The sequence below is a fragment of the Nicotiana tabacum genome, chromosome 22 (genome assembly GCF_000715075.1).
Source record: "Nicotiana tabacum cultivar K326 chromosome 22, ASM71507v2, whole genome shotgun sequence".
NCBI lineage: Eukaryota > Viridiplantae > Streptophyta > Magnoliopsida > Solanales > Solanaceae > Nicotiana > Nicotiana tabacum.
In genome coordinates, this window is record NC_134101.1 from 209,873,783 (window position 1) to 209,890,728 (window position 16,946).

The window sequence follows — 16,946 nt, forward strand, 5'->3', positions numbered from 1 at the left end:
TGTCTGTCTTAATTTCCACTTTCATCTTTCACACATTCTCGTTTTACATAACATGAAATGCTAGTCCTGCAGATGATTATTTATTTGGAGGAATGAATTTTGCTGGTATGATGCTAGTGAATGTCCATTACAACTGGAAGCAATATTAAGATGAAAATACATTATGCTTTGCTCTTTTTTCTTTTTGGGTTTAGAACATTTCATATTGAGAAATATTTTATTTATTGTTCTCATTGGATGTATAGTATTTTTCTCTTTTTTTCTTGTTTGTTTTTCCAGTTTTAGATCTTCTAAGTGATGGAGAACTGGCGTTGAAATAATGGATCAAAGTTTAACCTTGTCAGAATGATGCAAACCTTTTTTTGACACATTAGATGATGTCAAACCTTAAAGCTTATGTGATTGGCTATCCTGTGAGTGCACTTTTGTGTGTTACTACTATATTTAATTCAACAGCCCTAAAATTTTCCCGATATGTGGAAAAATTAGAAGACCAAGACAAGAAATCAATCATCTTTTATTGTTGAAGAGAGTTTACTGGCTGCTGTTGGGGAGTGTTTTCTTATTGAAGTCTTTTGTGGAAGTTGATGATTAACTTCAGTGTGATGAGTGATGACTATTTTTGTTCATTTAGATGAGGCTGCTTCCATTGAATTGAATTGAATGTGTCTAATCTAAACAAGGAAATGGATAAAATGTGGATTATGAAGAGGATCGAGACGAAACAATGCACTCTACAATTGTCATGTTTGCGCCTTCTGACTTTGTGTATTCAGTTTAGAAATTACATCCTGTATGACAAGATAAATCTAAACGTTTAACACTTAGTTGGACAGAGGTTTTGATTCTTTCTTTATACAAGTTTTACTGAAGGAAGACAATTTTCGGCTTGGTTTCAGACAGTGGTGATGATATCTTGATCTTGGGACTTGCCATTGACAAAGTTTCCCAAAATGGGGAAGTTAAAATATTGCTTGGTGAAGAAGAAAAAGAAGTTTCACCGTGTTGCCTTCTGCTTTGTCTTACCAATGATGGAAGGGTGTCAATTTTCCATTTTGCCAGGTAATTCCACAGCCATTTGAATCTATATGTGGTTATTTTTAATGGTTTCCACTCGTATCTATGCCGGTGACAATCTTTTTTTGAAGGATCTATGAAGTAATTTAAATGTTTTTGTAGTGCTACTGCTGCTTCAGTGCCAACCCAGTCTACTGATTCTGAAGAGAAGAATGATGCTTTTATAGTGGCATCGTCACAAGACATGCTAGTTGAATCTTCCAGCGCTCGGAAGCAAATAAACCAAGTAGATTCAGGGCCGCAACCTCATGAAATAGATAGAGGTCATAAAATTGTTGCAACAAATGCTCTATCATCTGCAGCGGTGAATTTTGGCTCAGAAGAAGCTATTAAAACCAGAAATCAGGTAATGATACCTGTCTCATTAACTGGACAGCTATAAGCAGCGAGAAGCAAAGATATCTTCTATGCTAATCAATCTTGGTCGAGTCCTAACAGTCTTAACTTTTTGCAGAACCAAGGTGCAAATTTGGAACAGTCCACATCCAAAACATCTGTACATGTGGATGCTGGACGTGTGAGTAATTTTAGGACGCAAGAAACTCAAAAAGTAGCTGAAGTTAAACCTGGTGCAATTTCTTTCTCAGGAAATTCCTTAGGTAATTTTGCCATTCCTTCAATTGGGCATAGTACGGGAACTGGTAGTATCATGGAGTTACCTGGAAAGATAATGTCAACAGGTTCCTCTACTGCTTCATCCCTCTCAAGCGAACTCCGCATTTCTTCAAAACCTGATGAAAGACCCTCATCCACACCATTCAGTGGTGTTCAAAGAAAAACTTTTGCTTTTTCTGATAGAAATTCTTCTGGCTCAAATGAGACAGCTGGAACTTCAGTATCAATTGATTCTTTCAAGCAGCAAGCCTTTGCGGGTGCAGGGAATATTGAGTCATTACCTGCTTTTCCCGGCTCAAGGTTGCCGTCACAGAAAGGTTTTGTATCGGAGCCTTTGAAGCCTCACTTGACCAGGGAGACTTGTGAGGGAATTCCATCAAAGCAATTCCGCGATGTAAGTTTTATCTTGGATGAACTGTAAGATAGAGTGTGCTTGTGTGTGTATGTATCCTGTATCAGCAATAGCATATCAGTATGTTCTCTTTTTCTTCAGTTTCTTTTTCATTTACTTGTCATTTTTCTTTGGAAAGTTAAAATCATTCTTTTATCTATTCTGGCAAGTCTCCACGTTGACCCGGTTTTTGTTCAGTCCTTTTGGAGTAATAGAAATTGTTAGTCTCTCAATTTTTAGCAGTAAGTTAATTTCTTTAATATAGTTAAACTAATAGGTATTCATAATTTGGAGCAATTAATATATTCTCAATTGAAAATAACCTTCATATATTCTAGCATATGCTCCTCCTATGATTATTTTACTGCTTGCAGATTATTTTTTCTATCACGCGAGTTAAATATTATATCCTGTGTAGTTTCTCAGATGCACGTGGTGGCATGCATTTTTCAAATTCTTTTTTTCTTTTTACATTTTTGATGAGTATATTTGAAATGGTATTATATTCATACAGTAGTTTATCTGCCACTTTTCTACAAGGTATTGGAACATGCATAATCATGTCATATTCTCTATTTCCTTCAAGGTTGAGGAGATGGCCAGGAAATTGGATAGCCTTCTAGAAGGTATAGAAGGTGAGGGTGGGTTTAGAGATGCTTCCATTAATGCTCACAGGAGTTCCGTTTTGGCATTGGAGGAAGGCATAGAGAGTGTTTCTGAGAAATGCAGGATATGGAGAGTAAGCTTTTATGTCCATTCTCTATCTCATTTGATATCTGCTATGATGGCATGTTTCTTATGCAACTTTCTCCTTTTGTCCCTGGTTTGCTGGTTTTCCTTTAATTCTCTTTTGATATTTTTTCATGAGTGCTGACTTGTGGGTTTATTTACTGAACATATAGATTTTTACTAATCTTGCTAGTAGTTTCATAAGTCAAAAATCAAGCACTCCATCTGATATAATATAATCGTGAAAGTCCTAAACTGGCTTGAACCTGGAACGCTGGCTTAAGATCAGTAGAAGGCACTGCTACTGTGGCTTGCGTGGTTGAGGGTTTTGCTCCCTTGTAATTTCTGTCTTCTAATTTGACAGCTGGAGCATTACGTTATTGGCGTTGATAATCTTTTCATAGTTGCATACAGTAGTTCATTGTCGTTACATTAGATGTGAAGGTCCCAAACTTGCTGAGCTTCAATAGTAGATGAGATGAAGGAAGAAGGCTTTCTTATGGTCAAATTTCATTTTATGTAAACAAAACTAAAGCTATTTGGTTGTGATGATGCTTCTTGTAAGACCATTTATTTTGCCTAGTTATGATTGTGTCCTAATTTCACATGTGTGAGCTTGCTCACATTGCCTGTCGGGGAATGAGGCGTAGTTGTTTATGATTGTGTCCTACCATTCATATGAAAACCTTCCAAATTAAATAAGAGATTACTAAGATATGATGTATTTCTCCAAACAAAAAATAGGACATTACACAATATGATGTAAGTGAAAATTGCTGCTGCCCCAGGGCTTAGTTCAAGTGGCAAAGGTTGAGGGCTTGTGACTTAGGTCACAGGTTTGTGCCCTGCGCAATGCGAACTAAGCTTGGTATTTAAGTGTAGAACCGCAGATTGGCGGGCCCATTATCCCTGAGTTTCGGAGGCTGCGGTTGGTCTTAAAGATTGGCCCCAACGGATTTCTCGGTCATAAAAAAGGAATTGCACAGTAACCAAGACAAAAAAAAGCTGCAGCAAAAGTGAACTGGAAAAACATAGGCAACCAAACATCGTACAAATACAATTTTCTCTTTAAATCTCCTCTAACTATAGAAATACAATTTTTCTCTCTAAATCTCTTCTAACTTCCATCAGATGAGTTCAGTACTATGGCACCTTTCTATTTGCGAGAAGGATTACAGCAATTATTGGGAGGAAATCGTTTGAACTAAAGAAGGTGCAACAAGCAGATGGATTTTTTCCGTGTATTATTGATGGATTGGGACTATGTGAGAGAAGTTTCTGCAAAGAGAGGAATCAGTTAGGAACTGCTTTAAATCATAGAGTAATTTTTTAAAGTTTAATCAACGGGGAGGGGGTCATAAAGAAAGCAGTGCAGTTCTTGAAAGATGGTCGTAGTGAGGGTGGATGCATTTGTGGATTTTTTCACAAAATTCTTGGAACAGGTGTTAGCTGGTATTGAAAGATCAAGGGTCTGAAATGACTGCTGAAACAATTGAGGTTTAGGATTGGAGAAATATTGGAGTATTAAAGATTCATGTTAGCAAAAGGTCTTCTCCAGCAAGGATATGCTCCGGAAGATCATTGTTAAAGAAGCTATCCAGTTTGGGTAAAAGGTTGAATTGATAGACCTAAAAACTTTAACCACGAAAAAGAAATTTAAGTATAATTTTGAGATGGATAGGGGAAAGGGGACAATAACACGTAGGTCTTACAAGGAAGAAGAGCTTTCAAGTACAAGTAGGTGATGGAGAACATGTTGCAGAGGAACTGCTATAATCCAATTTTTAATAATTGTCTCAAGAAACATGTAACATATTGAAAGAAATTAGTCTCAAGAAACGTGTATGCAAATAGGTAGAGAAGCGTATAACTCTTGTGGGTGTTGGGTGGAGTCACTGACATGTGTGATGAAGCAGCAATTTCTTTGTGCAAATAGCAGAGTATTGAAATTATAGGAAAAGGGATGAGCCATTCTTCTACGAAGCCAACTAACATGGGCCGCGAGGACTCTGAATGACAGGCTGGAAGATGCTGTTATTGGATGTGGAGAAACTGAAGTTTGAGAGAGAGTCGGAATAGAAGTCATTGGTTCCATATAAAAGATAAATAAATAAACAAGGTGAACAAGAGCCTAGTGTGAAGAAGTGAATTGTTTTGTTCAGTTTACTTGTCTAAGAAAATTGCTATTCTAAACTACAATGAAGAAGACCAGCACATATTTTGGATAGCTAAATATGATTTGTCATTTCTTCCCATGGTACTTTTCTTCATGGTACATTTCTTCCTACAAAATTCAAGTGCTTTCTGTTAATGGTTTGCGAATCCCTTCAATCACTAAATGGTGAACTGATACCCATTTAGAAACCATTTTTTTAATGCCAAGCACATCTTGGAAAAAATTATGGGCATCAACTGGCATCCTACTTTTTGTTATATAGATCTTCAGTAATGTCACCAAAGTTTTGAAAACCATGCAGTCTTAAATATTCTTTAGAGAACGGAGTCATGGTACTGATTTGAGATTGTTCTTCTTCTCTAAAATCTTAGATAATCCGCTCTTCTTCGACGTTTGGTTGGCTTCCTTAGAGGAGGGAACCAAATTTAGAAAGTTGAGGTTTATGGTCCTTTTTTTGATAAAGTAAAAAAGATTAAGGTCCTTTTCCAATGGTAAAACAAAATTGCAACCATTGAAAAGTATCACCGAGTCAGTATGTAGAAAGGGCTCTCATTTGGAAGTAGGGATTCCTATACCAAGATCCTTTGGTTGGTTGGAACCAATGGGAATAGAAGTAGAAGATCTTTTTAAAAAATCTCAAGTTCGATTTGGACCAAGCAATTCAAGATTGCAATACTATGTTCGGTTCAAGGAGGGAAAGAGCAAGAAAGACAACCGGGGAGGGGGGGGGGGTGTTGCTTGTTAGAAGCATTTATGAGAGGAGTTATCCATGTATTGAAACTAGCATAACTTTATACATTGTTTGGTTACAAAATGGGGGGAAATAATCCCCACGTAGAATCTAGCATAAGTTATAATGTTTGGTTGGTTTTTCCTTTTTTCCACATAAAAAAGAACATATGAACCAAACATTGTATTAGCAATGCTATGTTTTAGTTGGCGCTTTACTGTCGTGTTCAAGGCTCTAATGCATACTTTTCTTTGCCAATAAGCGTTATCCAGGAGAGGCGAAATTAAGCTATTGATATTTCACTTTATCTTAATTTTCTTTCAATTTCTTTATCCAAATATTTGGTGTTCATGCTTATAATTTTTAGTCTTGGACTACACATGTTTTTATAATTTGTTCTTCGGTTGCGCTTTTCTTCATTGAAGCTCACGCTTTATTTGCGTTTTGCGCTTAAAGCTCCAATGGACTTTAGCGCTTTTTTGCGCTATTTGCTTTTAATAACGCTGCCAAACCCCACATGTGGGAGTACACTGGGTATATTATCGTTTTTGTAATCCCTGCATAACTAATCCATGTATAACTAATTTCTACATTACTAATCCCTACATGACCAATCCCTACATAATTAATTCCTGCATAACTAACCCCTACATTACCAATCCTTGCATAACTCGTGTTCGGACCAAACGACCCCTAAGTGTCATACACTTCACCCTTTTTATCCCGTTTGAAAGGGCTAAAGAAGAAGTTCTTTGTTGTCAAAAGCTTTTCTCCTTCTTTAGGAAACTTGTTCAAATCAAACCAACAATCTGCCATGTACATTCAAGTCAAATCATGTACAACTTTTTTATTTGATTCTGCAACTATCTCCATTGAGTCATCAACTATTTTAATTGAATCTTCGACTCCTTCAATTGATTTTTCAGCTTCAACATCTTTCGTTGGGTTTCAACCAATTTCTATTAAGTCTTTAACCGTTTCTATTGAGTTCTCAACTATCCATTGGTTTTTCAACTCTCTGTCCATTTTTTAAAAGAAATATACTCATACAACTTGCACTCCTGGAGTATCTTCTGTACTAATTTTTACTAGGACTACTATTATTTATGCGAGATGAAAGAACTTGGATATTGAAAAGAAATAACTTAAAAAAGCTATAAACAAAGTATCAAAGTGGCTGCGGGAATGATACGCTTTGGTTACCGGCGAAGGCTTCCAAGAATACAAAGAAAATCTGAATAGAGGTAGTACTAGTAGTAATCAGAAGTGATAAATGTTCTTTGACCGTAAAATGCTACTATTGGAAAGTGAGTACTATTTATCGCTTTTGACCTCTTTAATGGAAACAATAAAATTGGAGAGGAAATTTAATTTTTCCTTGATTTTCTAAACTGACAAATATTTTGAAACATTTTTTGGTCCAAAACAACACTTGAAATGGGACAGAGGGAGTATAGGTCAATTCTCCCAATCTCTTCTCTTGTTTTTCCACTTCCTCCCAGAATTACTGCTGGATGAGTTTTAGAAATATTTCTTCATCTAATTGCAGGGGGTAATGGATGAGCAACTTGGCGAGATACAGCTTCTCCTTGATAAGACAGTACAAGGTATATATAACCGATCTTGTCCACTAAGTAGGCTGCTTTATTATTCCCTTGATCTCCTAAGTAAGTTTATTGGTAATCATTTATTTCATATAGACATCATAATTGCGACAAAAAAGCGATGAAGCAAAGGTTTAACAAGACAAATGGGTAAAAGTTTCTTTTTACTCCTATTGGGAGTTCAATCATTCCCAAGATCTGGATATGAAGTGCTACGCTTCTAAAAAGTTGTGAATTGTCATCTTCACAGTTCAGTGTACACCTCAGAAGTTTAGGAAGACTATAACTAGGCAAACAATTTACCATGTTAGGATGTGCAAGCTGTAGTTGCGGATGATTTAATGTTGTTTTATAATCTGGTACCAAAGATAGTCCTCATAATTATCTCAGTCAAAGTAAAGAATAAGTATTTTGGTCCTTTGCATCCGGTGAAAGTAAGCTTCTAGCTCCAATGGTTTGATTTTCAACCGCCTGCTTTTCAGCCATTTTTCTTTCCTTTTTTTTTTGGTTGAAAAGAAGAAAGAATTTGGTGAGGATGGAATGGATTAAGGAAAAGGACTAACATCCAGGCTCTGATGCCATGTGAGGAACGTGGAAAATAGAAGGGAATTTGGGAATAGAATTGCTTAATTATTCCCTCAAGCATGTTGGGATTTTAATTGTGTTTACAAGTAATCAGAAAGAAAGTAATTGCTCTTCCTATTTACACAATAATTTGAATTTGAGACGCACCAAGGGTGTGGCCTAGTAGTCAATGAATTGGCGTGGAACCATGGGGTCTCAAGTTGAAATCTCAATGGAGGAAAAAATACAAAGTGATTTCTTCTCATTTGTCCAACTCTTGGTGGATAGAGTTATCCAATATCTGTGCTGGTGGGAGGTAGCAGATAACCCGTGGTTATAAAATAAAATTCAGATTTGAAACATTTCCTACATTTACAAGTAATGGGTCCTTATGATTACCAATTTCCTAAAAAGGAAACTGACTTAATTCTTAGCACAATTCTTTTTCCCATTTCTCTGATTTCTCATGCCGGTATTTGCCAATGTCAAATCAGCCATGGGATATGTTCAGAGGGCATTATCTTATGAAATTCATGTGCTTTGCCGCATCAGCTTCAGAATGTACATCTGGAAGCACATGGGATATGTTCAGAGGACATTATCTTCTGAGCACCCTGCTTTGTCTCTCTTCGATTTCTCCGTCTTCAATTACCTCTCTTTTGGGATGTTGTAGCTTAAAACCATATAACCGTACCACAATCACTGCATTTATTTGAAAGAAATAGCTTGTGATTAAAGACATTGAGAGTATTGCCTGTTCATTTTAATAACCTTATTGTTGATAGCATTGATCTCATAATTTTATGGTGTATGCTCTCTTTATTCTCAGTTTTGGCAAGGAAAGTATACATGGAAGGAATATTTAAGCAAGCTACTGATGAGCGGTACTGGGATCTCTGGAATCGCCAGAAACTAAGTTCTGAACTGGAGTTAAAGAGGCAACATATAAAGGAAGTTAATAAGGTGCCAACAGAATGTTCAATGCTAATGCTTATGTTCCTTCCTGTCCTAAAGTTTTCCTTATCACTTCTGATTTTTTCCTTTTTGTAGAGCTTAACCAGCCAGCTGATTGAATTGGAAAGACATTTTAACACACTTGAGTTGAATAAATTTGGTGACACTAGCGGGATAAAAACAAGTAAAAGAGGTTACCAGAGCAGGCCTGGACAACCCAGGTATTGGTTTGGCTCGTTATTTTTTGGCTACACTATTAGTTTATCTTTGGTATGATTGTCTACTTTCTGCTATCACTTCAAATTATTGCACTTGTTGCATCCAACTTTCTTTCCTCCCTACAAGAGTGAATTTATTTCTCCAACCTGCTTTCCCTCTGTATTGGAACCTTCTTTTTCTTGTCTTAATGATCACATTTAGGGTGAACTTTGGATCTATTCGCATTCCAGGCATGTCCAGTCCTTGCACAGTTTACGTAATACAATGACTACACAACTAGCAGTAGCAGAGCAGCTCTCTGAAAGTCTCTCGAAACTGATGACTGATTTGAGCATAGATTCTCCTGCAAAAGGTCAGAATGTTAGGAAGGAATTGTTTGAGACAATTGGTCTATCCTATGATGGTGCCTCTTACAACTCTCCAGTTAGGGAAAAGGCTGTAGATACTCCTTTTAACAAAGAGTTATCAGCAATTCTTGCTGTTAAAGAGCGATCCAGGAGAAAGCAAACGAGCCCTGTGAAGAGCTCTGAACCAGAGACAGCAAGGAGACGTCGTGACTCACTTGATCGGGTAATATTCCAATCTTCTCTTGAGATGCGGATAACATTTTTATTTTCAGTTTCACACCTTGAACACGTTTACATGGGCCTGTGCTTTGTTGTGTAAAACTTCATTTCAATATGAATAATGGCTGCTGTTATATGTTGCTGATCCAACTACTGTTATTCCTGATTACTTCACTTATTGTGCACGTGAAGGAGTGACATTCAACATATGTTCTGTAGTATAAGATAACAGATGATTCAGTTTTCATGAGGCAGCTCTGGATCAGAAAAAGCTACATCCACTGCCAAAAACTGAAAAATTTCAGTTTTTTCATGGTTAATCTTTCTATAGTTTTGGTTCTTTGGTTCGCTTCTTGGTTTCGAGGATCCGGTAAAAACTATAAAACAAGACCAAATTTTGAAAAATCGAACCGACGGACGCCCACCCCTATGAAGAATTAGGGTTAAGAAGGAAGGCTATAGTTGGGATAGAAGAATCAGGAGTCATCCAAATGATTTAAGTACTATTTCCGACTACTGGAGAGGCTGTATGATTCAAGCAAATAGTATCTGGAATAGTGAACAGTCATCGAAAAATCACCTTACAGTATCACCTGAACAGTTATCAGAAAGTCACCATAAAAAAGTTGGTACTTGTAGTTACTGATCTACTATTACATTACTGTTTTTCGGTAAGTATTACATTTTACTGTTATCCAACTCTTACTTAAGCTTTGTTTATGTTCTATGCATCTTTTAATTTTTAATATTGAGGCTTGAGGGCCAGAATCTTGTCAAAAAAGTTTTCATTTTCTGAATGTCGAATAGAAGTTTCTGGAGAAGTGGTTGGGACAATGGATGGGATAGTGGTTGAAAGAACGGTGAGAATACTAGCCGAAAAGAGGTGGACATTGGAAAAAGACTCATTGTTGTTTAAGCAGTGATGGGGGAAAAATGGTGCCACCAGTAATTTAAACAGAAGAGAGTTGCATTGCGGTTGAAATGATCATAGGGAAAGAGGCATGGTGCATCCAAAGCACTTGGAAAATAGAGTTGCATACTAGGAAAGTAACACCGTTTTATAGGTGTTGAACACATTATATATGATATTTGTCCTATGTAAAAAATATCTAACTACTTAACATTTCAAGGTTCTAAATTTGCGGGAGGGTAATGTACATTTGTTTCAGTTGGTAGTAGTGGAGGTGCTTTATAAAACAGCTCAAATTTTTGGATGCAGGGTTGGTCAATCTTTCTATCACCTATTAAGGGCCTTTTAGAATAAACATAGAACGGGAACAAGGATTATGTACTTTGTAAGTTTTGGTATCGGAATAGTATGTTTATTCTTTGAAAGACTATACAATTTATAGGGGAAAACACATCAATACAACAACAACAACAACCCAGTATAATCCCACTTAGTGGGGTCTGGGGAGGGTAGTTTGTACGCAGACCTTACCCCTACCCTGGGGTAGAGAGGCTGTTTCCAAATAGACCTCCGGCATCCTTCTCTCCAAGAACTTCCCACCTTGCTCTTGGGGAGACTCGAACTCACAACCTCTTGGTTGGAAGTGGAGGTTGCTTACCATCAGAGCAACCCCTCTTGTCAGAAAAACACATCAATAAATATTGGAAAATATTTCCTTGATTCTAGACAGTCTAGAATTAATGAATAACTCTAATCTAAATCTAATCCCTAAGATTTTAAAACTTTCCTAACTTATCTGATCTGATTTTATCCCATAGGATCGATAATCAGATAATACAATTCAATATATCTGATTTAATTTTATCTCATATGATCGTTAATCAGATAATACAAATCAATAGTTCCCCTCAAGTTGGCATGTAGATATTTGACATGCCTAAGTTGCTTACAAGACCTTCAAATCTTGGATTAAAAACCCCTTAGTAAAAATATCTGCTGATCTGTTGGCACAAATAGCAAGCACATACTTGTTATTACAAACAGAGTAGAAATCACGTTCAAAAGAAATTGCTCTATGCCTACTTTGATTCTCTTGAAAACAAAGTGATATTAATACGAACTAAATGTCTTTCCCTTTTGTGTGCTTTAGTAAAAAAACCAAAAAATATTTTTCTCTTTCAGAATTTAAGAAGACATCGTTGCATTACCTTTTGAAAAAAAGTACGGTTCCTAAAAAAAATAATCGCACTACCTTTAAAATTACCGTATAGTTCAACCGTGTTGTAACTTCTGTGGCGCTAACCTCGGGATGTAGACCAAAGAGGTGTTGGCTTAAAAATAAGTATTTTCATTTCAGTTAGTAGCACGTGTGATGGAAATTTCCATTCAGTCAATACATGACTTTAAAACAAAAAGAAAGACAACATGTTGGGCTTTGTGAATACTAGACAAACTGTAGGGAATTGCAGGGAGCTTCACTAGGTTGTTGGGAGTGGGTAACCACAATGCAGGTTGGCTTGATGCTTGGAATGGCGACCTAAGAGGAATTGGTTCGCAGTAGGTATTGTCAGTGGCATCTTTCAGCAATTAGCTTGTACAATGGAAGGTATATGTATTTAAATTATTTTGCAGAGCAAATGAAAGACAAGCTGTCAAGCGTTCTGAATACTTGATTACCTAGTAAAGCACAAAGTAACAACAACAACAACAACGGCCCAGTGTAATCCCACTTGTGGGGTCTGGAGAGGGTAGTATGTACGCACAAAGTAAAGTAGCTATTATGTCTTTCCTGACTGTTAATCCATGGAGTGATGTGAGTAAACTACACAGGTTAGGTTGGATATGTAGTTGGGAACTTGTAATTAAGAGGCCAGAGGGTAAACTTTAGCATCTATTCTAATTGTTGTTCCAATTAGAAAATTAATTTTGTTGTGCAGTTTTTCATAGATCTGAAGCTTCATTATTCCTTTAAAGCTAAAGTTTCTCCTGCTACATTCTTTAAATTGGTATCTGAAGAAATATACTTGGTAATTGGCATTTTTATTCCTATATAATCACCAAGTGCTGGCTTTATCATTCATTTGTTCTACGCTTAACTTGTACGCATCATTTGTGACCTTTGGCAGAATTGGGCTAGCTTCGAACCTCCAAAAACAACTGTGAAAAGGATTGTCCTGCAAGAAGATCGCCAGAAGGATATAGCAAATAGGTCATCTTTGTCCCTGGATAAGAAACATCACCATTCTCAGATGCGAGAAAGATCAGCGACTGCTCAATCTAATATCTTTAATGCCTCTTCCACCTCCTCACAGCAACATAAAAGCAAAGGTTTCCACCCTAAACCAAATAATAGGATGAGTTTGTGCTTCATTAAATGGATGTTATGTAATTAAGTATATTTTGCTGTAAAATATGTAGGTCTTCATGATATGCCAGCAAAGCAGTCCACTGAAAATCCTTTTTTCCAATGGGCTGATGGACTTCCAAGACATGCAGCTGAAATGCCGCCAATGAGTTCTCCAGCATCTTTACTGCAGCGTGAATCACAGTCAACCACAGTCACTAGCCAATATAGTTCAGTAGATACTCACAATCTTGCTAAGGCAAGATCAGGTAGCAGCTCGATACCTCTTAGAGATACTGTGCAAACAGGTGGACTGAAGGCCATTCAGCAATCTGAGAACAGAATGCAGCAGCCAAACTCATCAAATCCTCCTGCACAGACATTTACCCCAATCAAGTTTTCAATTGAGACTTCTAATGCGAGTGGTAAACCTGGAATCACCAAACCTACAATCAGAGATTGGAAGAATTCAGCGGTGACTAGTGAAAGCACGCAGTTCGAATCCAGCAGTAGTCCTGACTATTCCTTGTCCACTGCAGCTGCTGCTGATTCTCCCTTCACTCTATCTGCGAAGGTCATACACTCTGAAGTTGTGAATAAGAGCCAGGTTACTGAGAGTCCATTTTCTTCCCAAGCATCAACATGGAGTTCCTCTTCACAAGTAAAAATCATGCCATCAGCATCTGTGTCTTCTTCACAAGAGCCAATGTTTTCACCAATATCATCTACATCATTTCAATCCATTTCTAAAGCCAATATGGGTTCTAGTCAAAAGGTCTCTCAATCTCAATCATCAGCTGCTTCTATGACGCAGTCTTCATCTCTTCCGAGCACTCAAAAGTTGGATTCCTTACCCATTACCCCTCCCTCGGATGGTACAAAGTCTGAGTCTCCATCAGTCCTGTCTCTGCCTTCGGTTGCCATACTTGATAAGAAGGCTGATGGGAATTCCGACAGACCAGCTTCACTTGCAAATCTAAGTACGAAGATGGATACACCACAAGATTCAGCTTCACAGCCTCTGGTATCTGTCAGCGTATCTAATTTACAAACTGGACCTTCGGTCCAGTCAAAATCCACTAACGAACAATCAACCAGTTTAAATTCTGCAAATCAGATCAGTTCTGGTGGGACATCAAACGAAGTCTTAGATGTGGGCTTGAATACTACACCGGAACAGCCATTTTCTGCTTCTGCCATTTCACCACCAATAGTGACATCAAGTACTGGTAGTGCAATTAATGCGAAAAGTGGTAGTTCAGATGTTGTCACCCATGAGGATGAGATGGAAGAAGAAGCTCCTGAGAGTAGTCAGATGACTGAGAATCCACTGGGAAACCTGGCTGGGTTTGGTATTGGGACTGCTGCTACTCCAGTTACTGCAAAACCTAATCCATTTGGTGCAGTATCACCCAGTAAAGCTTCATCTCCGGTAAACTCCTTATTTACAAGTACAGCTTCAGGCGGGGAGCTCTTTCGACCAGCATCGTTTAGTTTCCAACCGATACAGCCTCCCCAACCGTCAGCATCTGCAAATTTTGGTGCTTTTCCTGGTAGCTTCAGCCTCAGTTCCACGAGTCAAGCTCCTGCGATGGGTGGGTTTGGCCAGCCGGCTCAGGTTGGACAAGGGCAGCAAGCTTTAGGATCAGTTCTTGGTACTTTTGGACAATCAAGGCAGATTGGTGCTGGCTTACCCGGAACTGGTGCGGCATCTGCAAGCTCTTTCGGGAGGGGGTTTGTAAGCAATAACTCTGCTGGTGGTTTTGGAGGCGGGTTTTCTGGAGTTTCTTCTACTGGTGGTGGGTTTGCCAGTCTGGCTTCTGGTGGTGGTGGATTCGGTGTTGCTGCCGCTGCCGCTCCCGGTGGTGGATTTGCTGCCGCTCCCGGTGGTGGATTTGCTGCCGCTGCCACATCTGCTGGTGGATTTGCAGGTGCTGCCACAGCTGGTGGTGGATTTGCTGCTCCAACTGCTGTTGGTTCAGGCTTTTCAGGTATGTTTCTCTGCTATTCGACCAAATCGTTCCTATTTGATTGGGATTAAGTAGAATGTGAAACTTTTAAATAGCAAAGAAAAGTGAGTCCATTCTTTGTTATGAAGAAACTTGTGACAATTTATATATGGTTTCCCTTACTGGAATTTTAAACTATTTTGTCTTATGGATTTCTCATTGTTTGAAATGTCCAGCGAGGGAAACCATATATAAAAAAGAAAAAAATTGTCTTTTGGAAAGCGAGTGAGGAATATAGTTCTGTCTTCTATCTGTGATACACACTAGTATGCTTAATTTGTTACTTTGTGTGACTCAAATGATTTGAAATTTTACATAATACTACTGATATAGATTACTTGACATGGTAAGATACCCTCGCTTATATGTCTAATTTTTTCAACTGTGCTAAATTTTGAAGGCGGTGGTTTTGGAGCTTTTAGCAGCCAACAAAGTGGTGGCGGTGGCTTCCCTGCATTTGGTGGGAGTTCAGCTACTGCAAGACCACCTTCTGCACTCTTCACGCAGATGAGAAAGTAGTTCCACTGACACAAATCTTGTAAAGAAAATTAATCAGAGAAACAAGGAGGATAAATGAGTGTTGTAGAAGTTGTACTAAGTAGATTGTTTCAGTTCACTCTTTATGACAAATTATCTCCTGTTACATCAGTTGTGGATGAAGCTGAGTGATGGGACAGACTATTTGCATCTTTGTTGTGTATTATTTCATGTTTCTTTTGCTCTTGGTGAGTTGGAGCAACTGCACTTGTCCTGCAGCTTTACCCCATGTCTACTTTCTTTTTTTTTTTTTTTTTTTTCTGGATTGAGACTCTGGAAACTCATTTTACTCCTCTTTTTCATTGCATTATTCCTTCTGTTTCCCTCGTCATACCAAAAAGAAAAAGAACAGGAAAAAAAAAAATTCTCTGGACATAAAAGAGTAAATTGTTGGCTTGAGCGGAGCTAGCGTCCTAGTTGTCACAAAATTGCGCTGAGCCTGATGTGTCAAGCTCCCATGTCATTTGATTGTTGTATTTCGATATAACTAATTTCGGGATTGTTATCGCACATTGAATGTGGTATAAATATAACTCTGAAATTATGTTATAATTTATCATGGTATTACTATACCAAAACTAATATGAAATTAAATAATACCACATTCTACTTAGAGATTTTTTTTTAGGTTCCTTTATCCCATGAACCAAACAGAGGAAATGTCAGAAGCAGAGGGCAAACATGTTTAGTTGTAAAGTAACACTTTTACCTTTATGCTCTGTTGAAAATCACGACCAACTCCAAAAACTCTTTAAAATACTCAGGTACTTTTATTGTTTTCACTTGGACAACGTTAAATTTCATGAGTGTAGCCTGTTATTTACTTGTTTTAGTTGATTTTTCTTTACATTGTTACCGCAAACTCATTGCTAGTGGATATTTGTTTTAAATATTTTGATAATAGAGGTGAAATTATACTTTAATTGATAGGATGACAAATAAGAAGATACATTTAGAGTTTTTTTTTTTTTTTTTTGTTTTTGAGGACTTTGCACCCATATTTAATTGTTTTTAAATTTATTTTTTTGAATGTCCTTCAAAGATTCAGAAAAAGTTCCTTACATCTTTTTCAAGTCAGGTAAATCGGGTAAAAACTGGAAATAAAAATTAGAATAGAATAGTCCAAAAAAAAAAAACTAATTAACTATAATATTGCTTGAGATAAGCTCAAATGGAGTGACACAATTGGAGAGGATTCATACAACCGATCTCAGCTTGAATTAGGTATTAGTGAGTAATAGTATTAGCCAAATGAATAATTATCATAGTACTAGTCGATTTATGTATAGGGTTCGTTGCAATTAAATTGAGTGACGGTGATGAGGACAGTCGTTTTGGTCTTATAATTCTGTAAGCTACAAATCTTTGTTTCAAATGATATTATTTTCTACTGACAGATTGGTGAAAACATCTTTTTTTCTTGTTGTTCATCGTCATCCATCGTGCTTATTGTTTGCACTTATGTTTTTATTAGTTAAACTAAGCCATGTATGTCATTCTAATTTATAGCCATTATATTTT

At 37.4% G+C, this 16,946-nt stretch overlaps 1 protein-coding gene across 2 annotated transcripts in view; it reads left to right on the forward strand.

Moving 5' to 3' along the window:
- LOC107819522 (nuclear pore complex protein NUP214) overlaps window positions 1–15,652 on the forward strand; it is a 28,630-nt gene extending 12,978 nt beyond the window's left edge. Inside the window, exons 8-19 of one of the 2 annotated variants that reach the window (XM_075243629.1) lie at window positions 900–1,062; window positions 1,180–1,423; window positions 1,532–1,676; window positions 1,758–2,086; window positions 2,670–2,822; window positions 7,268–7,325; window positions 8,716–8,849; window positions 8,937–9,061; window positions 9,290–9,629; window positions 12,662–12,863; window positions 12,954–14,870; window positions 15,289–15,652. In XM_075243629.1, the coding sequence (XP_075099730.1) occupies window positions 900–1,062; window positions 1,180–1,423; window positions 1,532–1,676; window positions 1,758–2,086; window positions 2,670–2,822; window positions 7,268–7,325; window positions 8,716–8,849; window positions 8,937–9,061; window positions 9,290–9,629; window positions 12,662–12,863; window positions 12,954–14,870; window positions 15,289–15,407 (3,929 nt within the window). In that variant the 3' untranslated portion in view covers window positions 15,408–15,652. Of the gene's footprint in view, window positions 1–899; window positions 1,063–1,179; window positions 1,424–1,531; window positions 2,087–2,669; window positions 2,823–7,267; window positions 7,326–8,715; window positions 8,850–8,936; window positions 9,062–9,289; window positions 9,630–12,661; window positions 12,864–12,953; window positions 14,871–15,288 lie in introns of both variants that reach the window. The other variant, XM_075243628.1, reaches the window with a different exon arrangement.
- The last annotated feature ends 1,294 nt before the right edge of the window (window positions 15,653–16,946 follow it).